Here is a 7,966-nt window from a genome sequence, read left to right as displayed (position 1 = left end):
TTGTTTTTGGCAGGACGGCCAGGGCGGGCCCGGGGAGGCAGAGGGACAGCCGCCTATGCAAGAGGGGAAGTTGAAAGAAGTGATAAAACAGCTAGGTATCAAGAAGTCTTTTATTTTCTACCCACTCCCTCTGACCCTCTTATCCTCCTAACTCATCCCTTACACACTCCCTCCCACCCAGCCACTGACACACACTTACTCGGGTTGTAGGGCTGGGGTCCAAGGTAACATCCTGGCGGGAGCTATTGCTGTTCCGGGTCGGGCTGCAATAAGGGGCACATGATCAGCACAGCTCCCCAAGCACCACGTGAATTTCAGACTTTGAGTGGGAAACTTCTCCACTTGGACACTAAACGTGTAACATCCTTATTCATGTTCAAATATGTATTTGTCCTTTTGAAAGCCAAGCTACTCTTGAGACATTTTTATAAACCCAGCAAGAAGTGGGGAACGGCCAGGATTGTGGTGGGCCCAACACTCACTTGTATTTTCTCCTTCGGCCACGACGAGACTTTCTGACTACCCCTGGGGGCACCTGAGAACAGATGGGCTGTGTGTGTAAGGAACATCAGGAGACGGCACCGTGGCACCAGCCTTGCCTCAGAGCCTTCATCACTCTGCACTCACCTTAAGGTCCTCAGAATGGGGCCCAGGAGGGGATGGATCCTTGGGCTCAGCACCCCCTTCAGCCAGCTCCCCATTATGCTGCCAGTGGTGGGTCCTTCTTGGGGACCGTTCCATTTGTCCATTGAAGCCACCACGTGCCCCCCACTTGAGGGCCAGTCGGCCAGGCTCGCGCCGGCTGCCGGGCTTTCGACCCCGACCTGGCCTGGCCTCACCATTAATGCCCCGAAGTCCCCCTCCTCCCCTCCGGCCCCGTTTCCCTGACCCCCTCCCAGTGAGCAGCTCAGGGACTGGGGGGTCGGGAGAACTGTGGGGTGGGGCTAAGGCACTGAGGGGAGGCCGGGCAGGCTCTGGTTCGAGGGCCGAGGTGGGGCTCTCAGAGGGCAGACAGGGGGCTTCTGGCTGCTCGGGAGGAACCTGCAGGCAAAAATTAAAATCAATACAGTCCCTCTGCTTTACAGCTTAGACGCTTATGTTTCCAGTTTGGAAAAACTTCCTGACACAAACACCCCCCCACACTCTCACCTGGAGACTCTGTAGCAGGCAGGCTAGGGGACTAGAAGCCTCTGAGAGGAGTGGAGGACCTCCCCCCCCAGGGAGGAGCTGCAGCCCCAACTGGCCAGAGAGAAGAGGGCCAGGAGGCTGCAACAGGCTGGGGAGGGCTCCAGGGCTGCTGGTCAGCGAAGACAGGTCACCTGTTGAAGAATTAGAAAGTCGGGGCTCCCGAGGCAAACCAGTTAGGTTGAGCAAACCCTGTTATTCCTGTAAGTTTCACCCAGTGGTCAAAGACTTTCTTCCCCAGTTCATCCAGCTGCTATTCCCAAGTTTTACTGCTGCTTCTCTTTCACACCAGTCTTCCCTCAGACTCACCCAGCAGGCTGGCACTCAGCAGAGGGCTAAGGAGTTGGGGGGGTCTCCCTGAGTTGGAGGGGGCCTTGCCCAGAGAGGAGGCTCCCAGGTCAGTAGTTGCCGTGGTGACACTGGAGGTAGGTGGTCCAGGTTGGGGGGCACTCAGGACACAGGGCTAAGGAGAAAATGGTTGTAACACTTAATGTGTGTAAAGTGGGCCACACTTCTATTGTTCTTTCACATCCACAATCTCACTGAAGCTTCACGTGAAGTAGGCCATGCTTATTAAATACAGGCCCAGTTCCCGCAGCCATCCTACCCCCAGCCAAGCACTGAGCCCTCCCCACAGGCCCTAAGAGCTCAGGCATGAAACTGAAAGCCTTTGATTCCCAGCTCCCATCTGATTCTACCTCTTGTTCTGTCCCACCCACTCACCCCCTATCCTCACCTGGGGGGGTGTCCCCGAGGGGGGATCCAGGCTGGCAGCCAGCAGCGCAGAGTTTAAAGCTATGAGGGTGGGGGGAGCTGAAAGTGGGGGGAACAGTAGCGGGGGCAGGTCTCCCAAACCTGAAAATGTCTCCCCACTTGGACCCCCAGTGCCCTCTGCAGATCCCTCCCCATCCCCAGCTGTGGGGCCCAGGGCTAACAGGGGCAGGAAAGAGGCAAGGAGGTTGCTAGGAGGTGCAGAAGGGGGTGGAAGAAGGTCTGAAGGAGGTGGTGGAAGCAGGGAAGCCACCAAAAGCGAAGGCCCTTCGGGCTCGCCTGGGGCCAGGGGAGGGCCGGGTCCTCCTGGTGGGGGTAACAGGGGCTCAGGGGGAGGTTGTCCCCCTCCCCCAGCCAGCACGCCAAATAAGCTGTGGCTGAGCAATGGAGAAGGTGGAGGCTGCCCCAGACTCAGAGGGAGCGGCAAGGCCCCTAGCATCCCTGGGAAGCCGGCTCCACTCAGTGCCAGGCCCTGCTCAGGGCTGGGGAAAGGGAAAGCCTCCCCACCAGCCAGGGGAGGCAGAGTACAGGCTGGGCCCGCCCCCATCCCGAGCCCTTCAGATGGGCTTTGAAGCACAGGACTAGGGACTACGGGGGCTTTGGAGGCAGCTGGTGGGGCAGGGGCACCTGCAAAGGAAAAGAGATATAGCTCAAGGGAGGCCCTTTCTCCCAATGTGCAAAGAACCCCACTTCCATGCCCCCACCCCAGAAAACCCACTCTCCCCTAAATGCCTTAGCTACCTCTTTCCACCCCAGAGGAGAAGGGCCTCTCTCACACTCACATACCTGGCACACTGCTGAGGCTGCCACTGGTGGTCCCAGGCAGGGAGGGTGGGATGGGGTGCCTGGGCTGTGGAGGGCTCCCTGAGGAGAGGGCTGGAGGAGGAGGAAGGTGTGCATCTGACCCCAAAAGGTTAAAGCTTCCATCAGAGTGGGACGGGCCAGGGGTGGGGAGTCCCAGAAGGGACAGCACAGAAGGGAGAATCGGTTGGGATGGCTCAGGGAGAGAGAAGGGCTGGGGAGCAGGAGCAGGGGCCCTAGGACGGCTCCGTCTAGGGGCTTGAGGAGGGCCTCCCCCTTCTAGCAATCGCAGCACAGTTGGGGGTCTGCGGGGACGCCGCTGAGAGGGACGGGGTGATGAGTGGGAAGCTGAGGGCGCCTGGGCACGGGGCCTTCGGCCCTGTAAAGTGCTGGGAGGGGGGAGGGAGGGATGCTGTGCCTTGGCCGCTGCAGAGAGTAGGCTGCTAGCAAGGAAGGGGGGTGCCCCAGGCCCCTCCACCGTGGGGGCCCCTCCCAGGGGTCCCAGGACCAAGGGCAGGTGCATAGTGGCTGAAGACACTGGCGGCTGAGTGGCAGGACCCGGGGGACCAGGGGGACCAGGGAGATTATTGCTTGAGGGCAGAGGAGGGGGCGTTAAGGCATCACTACAGTGGAAGAGAGGAGGGTCTGCAGGTGGTGAGGAGGAGGCATGGGGGGCTGGAGGAGAGCCCAGGTCAGGGGGCACCAGGCTGGATCGGAGGGCAGCTCCCCAGCTGTATGAGGGGGCGTTGAGACTGATGGCAGGTGGAGGAGGAGGAGCTGGAGAGGGGGCATTGCCCCTTGGGAGGAAACGGGGGCTGCTGCTGCCTCCAGAGGGGACTGGGTCAGGAAGCCTTGGCGGTGGGAAGAGCCCCCCAGGGCCTGCTAGAGGGGGAAAGGCCTGTGGAACTGAGGGTGGTTCTGAGGGAAGAGAGCCAGGACCCCCATTAAGTGGAGTAGTGGGAGGAACTCGACAGGGAGGACGGGCAGAGGGGAGCCCTGGGGACACAGTGTGGAACATTTGGGGGCTCGCTCCCTCTCCTGCAATAAATGAGAAATGATAGGTTAGACTGTGGCTCTCCTTCTAAGAATTCTCTTTTGGCTTCTTCATCCTGTGTCCCATAAATTCCCAGTCTCACTGTACCCTCCTCTCACCAAGCAGCTCCCCACTCCATCCTTCTTCTTGTTCCCTCTCATGGAACTCCTCCCACCATCCCTCTTCCAGACCCTTAAGTTGTCCTCAGTCTTTTGTAAAGTGAAGACTCACCAGGAGAAGAGTGTGAGCAGGTGGTCTCCATGCTGCGGTACAGAGTTGCCATGGCAACGGCTTTCCGGCGGTGGTTGCACAGCTTGGTCATGTCCTCCTCTGATGCTGGCCCCACCCCAGCCCCACCCGGGGTCACCGGGGCCAAAGGGTCAAAGTTGAAAACCTGTGAGGTAGAAGGCCAGGACAGGGACCCTGAGGGGGTGGAATCTGTGACAAGAGCTCCCAAGGACAGTATTTGCATTAAGTCTCTCGGCTTATCCCTGTAGTGTCTGGCACCCCTCACCACTCTGACCTTGGGGACATTGAGTGGACACTCCAGACCGCACTTGCAGGTCCCATCACTGAGGAGGTAGCTCCGTGTTTGCTCCAAGGAAGACAGCTCTGTGCCACTTGGGCTAAGAGGGTCAGAAAGTGTGGGGTTAGTTGACACCGACTCAGGAAACACTCCTAGGGTAAGGGACGTGGGAAGAGACAGAGAACAGACTCAAAGGACCAAAGATACAGAGAGCAAACAGGCTGAGGAAGGAAGGAAGGAGGAACAGGAAGGCACCAGGGTAGCAGAGATCTGGGCAGTGGGGTGGAAGAAAGGACTCAGGCCACCGAAGGGCCTGGGGGTAGAATTTGGGGAACTCTGAGGATCCATACCTGATATAGAGCACAGCACCCTCTCGAACACAGCGCTGCCAGCCGATGGGGACAGATGTGGCCACAGGGCCCCCAGCTCTGTCTGCTCCACTGCTCTCATTGCCCCCATTCATTGTGTGTAATCAGCTCCCACGTGCCTGATAACACACACATCAATGTGGGCATTAGAAGGATTAAACGGGGCTGGGTACCTGAGGGAGTACTCAGGAAGGCAAAGGTTGTGTGGGGAAACCCAAGAGAACTCGGGGGCGAGGGAACACCCTCAGAGAGCGGGGAAGAAGAATGAGGGGGACCCCTCCACCATCCCACCACGGCTACCTGAACATCTCTGCAAACATTGTGGGGTCCAGTCTAAAGCCGGGGCCGCCGGCTTAGCCCACACCTGTGAGACAGAAGAGAGAAGGGACTGTCAGTAATCTGCCCAGCTCAGGAGAGCACCATAGCTCAAGACACTCAAGGGAAAAAGATCCTTAATGAAGTAAAGTGCCCATAAAAATCTCAGGGAGCTGCTGGCCGAGTCCACAACCATCCTTTCCATGTGCAGTCCCTACGGACCAGAGGGTCAAAGCTTCAACTCCCAGGGACCAAACAATCACAACTCAATCCCTAGACTTAAAGGGCAGGGTCCTTTTGTCTCATCAGGGACAGAAGACTTCACCCAGCAGTGTGGGCAAATTTCCATAATGCCAGGCCACTAGGAAGTTTCCCAGAGAGTCTGGCCCCTGCTGTTCCCTACACCCCCACCCAGGAAGATCATATAAAAAGTACAGATTGCCCCACAGGTCACCAGGCAATTGCCCAACTGCCCGCTGGGGTGGTACCAATAGAACTCCCCCCTTGCCTGCTCCATTGGACAATCACTGATCTGGTTCATTTGGGTCTTCTCCCAGAATCCTGAGAAGCTCCTGCTTTCCCCACAAGCCTAAGGCAAGGAGATTCAGCACCTCCTATCCCACAGGCTTCAAATAAGCTCCAACTGGGATTCTCCTCTAACATGTGGGGCGGCCCCTCAAACCTGCAAGTATCCTCCCCAACCATCGCTCCCACCCCATACTCGCGGCTTCAAAACTTTCCCTCTCATAACAAGGCGCCCTGTCACCCAGCCTGCTTCCCTCAGCTTGGGGAGGAGGGGAAGGCGCACGAAGTAGGAAGGAACTTGGGGAGAGGGCGGGCGGAGGGTGGGCGAAGCACTAAGGGGAGGGAGGTGAAGAAGGCAAAAGTCAAGCAGTGAGAGGGAGAAACGGTGGGGGCAGGTGAGGGCGGGCGAGTGGGGATGGGGCCAGGGAAAGGGGCCGAGAGGACGCGGAGGGGGCAGAGGGTAGGGACTGGAGGGGAGGGGAGGGGAGGGGGAGGGGCGGGGTGGGGGGGCCGGGCCCTGCACTCACCGCGGCCCATGGTTCGGCCGGCCCCGCCCTGCGCAGTCGCGGCCCAGAGGGTGAGTGGGAGGGAGTGGGAGGAGGGTCGGTGGAGCCCGAGCCTCCGGTACGGCCCCGGCCGGTCCTAGCAGGAAGCGCCGCCGCCGCCGCCGCGGATCACCGAGCGGCCTCCCGCGCATGCGCCATGGGGGCCAGGGGCAGCCCTGGGGATTCCGTTCCCAGAAGGCACTGCGCAAGCTGCTGCCGCTGCCGCCGCCGTCGCCGCCGCCGCCACCGCCGCAGCCGCCGCCGCCGCCGCCGCCGCCGCCGCCCGGACGGGAGAGGGGCGGGGCCGGGCCCCCGCCCAGCGGACAACGACGAGCCAACAGGAGGGGCCGCAGTGCGCATGCGGGAGCGCGCCTACCCCTCCCCCACAACCCCCCATTAATCCCCAAGAGAACAAACACCCCACGCGGCCCCCCCGCCCTGCGCGGAAGGATCTGAACCTCTTCCCAGGCCATTGGTGGCCAATCCCAGCCTTCCCCCGGGAGGGGCCCTTTCCAAAGCCACAATCTGTTGGGGAAGCCAGGAATGTCAGGTCCGGGAGGGGCCAGCCCCCAAAGATGAAAGTCGCGACTTGTCCTGCCCCGCCCCAAAGGCTTCTCGAGTAGTGTGCTGGGACATGACCCGCCTCCCCAGGTCAACATGTCACAACACGACCTCGGCCTGTCAAGTCACATGACCTCTGCCTGTCACTGACAACCTGGTCTTGTCTTTGAGCCAGGAGAGAGCATCTCGTTCAACCCACTCCTGGCCCCATTTGCAGAAGGGGAAATGGAGGTCTGGAAACACCGAGCAGGCCTAGCCAAGGACCTGTCACTGTCACACCACCATCTGTACCTCCCAGCCAGCCACATCGGCCTTCTGACAGTTTCTACTTAGACAAACTCTGGTTGTCCCCGTGAGGGTATGGTATGATGTGTAACAGGCTACCACATGGCTTCTGTTTTCTACATAATGGCACAAGAAAAATACTTTGTATTTTCCATGGTGTTTTTCACTTTTGCTCAAACTGCTTCCAAGTTCATAGTTCTCATTTTACCTTCACAACGCATTTTTTATTTACAAACAAGAACGGTGAGGCACAGCGAGATGAGGTGGCTGGCCTAGGATCCCTGAGCAAGTGAGGGGCAGCTGCAGCTAGAAAGTGGGCTCCTGACAACCTAGTCCAAGGCAGTCGTGAGCTCAAGTCCATGCGCGGTCCCAGGCAACAAGGCTCTACTGTAGTCCAAACACCTGGGGGGCAGGGGGCCTGTGGCCAGCTCCTCACAGCAGGGACTCTCAGAACTTGCTGTCTGGTACAGTAAAAAGGGCGGGTCTTGGTCTTTGGTGAAGGGCACCAGAGCACCATGAGAGGAGAGGAGTGGGGAAACAGAATCCGGTCCACCAAGCAAAGAGCATGAATTCTGGCACGTTGAGGGCTCATTAGAAACTTCACAAAGGTGCTTTTCTGAAAGGAGCTCAAATGACTACCAAGGGGATTCGTGCACCTTGGTCCCTTTTTGGGGAGTTAGGGGGCTAAAAGATCAGACCCCTTTAAGAAGACTCTATAGAGGACGTACACAATTCTGGCGGTTGGATGCAAACTTTCAGAGGAGGGAGGTTTAAAAGCCTTGTGCCCATTAGCTGGGAGAGGCCAAGGAAAATGGAAGTCCCTTAGGGAAGGAGCTAACACGGGGGCTACTGCCAGATGGGCAAACCAAGAACCGAGGAAGCTACAGTGAGGTTTCACTCGGCAGCCTAAGGGCGGCCACGGTTGATAGCCGTTGGGGCCGTTGGGTGAGGGGAACTGGAGCCCCGCCCTCTCTTCTCACCCCTACCCGCCCCCCGCACCTCCCACCACCCTCGTAGTCCCATGCGCGTGCGCGCGCGACACCGGTTGCCA

At 59.1% G+C, this 7,966-nt stretch overlaps 1 protein-coding gene across 1 annotated transcript; it reads right to left on the bottom strand.

Moving 5' to 3' along the window:
- Window positions 1-2: 2 nt before the first annotated feature.
- On the bottom strand, window positions 3-6,344 carry MBD6 (methyl-CpG binding domain protein 6; the record flags this gene model as incomplete). The annotated part of the gene is made up of 13 exons (XM_081058980.1): window positions 6,052-6,344; window positions 4,985-5,048; window positions 4,667-4,803; window positions 4,314-4,416; window positions 4,022-4,184; window positions 2,743-3,795; window positions 1,922-2,583; window positions 1,495-1,648; window positions 1,150-1,319; window positions 628-1,041; window positions 483-535; window positions 200-263; window positions 3-53 (listed from the first exon to the last, which is right to left on the bottom strand). Coding segments are annotated over exons 3-13 (3,000 nt in total), but the record flags the coding sequence as incomplete, so codon positions are not given.
- Window positions 6,345-7,966: the final 1,622 nt, after the last annotated feature.

This window comes from Rhinolophus hipposideros (genome assembly GCF_964194185.1).
Source record: "Rhinolophus hipposideros genome assembly, chromosome: 9".
Classification (NCBI taxonomy): domain Eukaryota; kingdom Metazoa; phylum Chordata; class Mammalia; order Chiroptera; family Rhinolophidae; genus Rhinolophus; species Rhinolophus hipposideros.
This window is presented reverse-complemented; position numbering and strand designations above follow the sequence as displayed.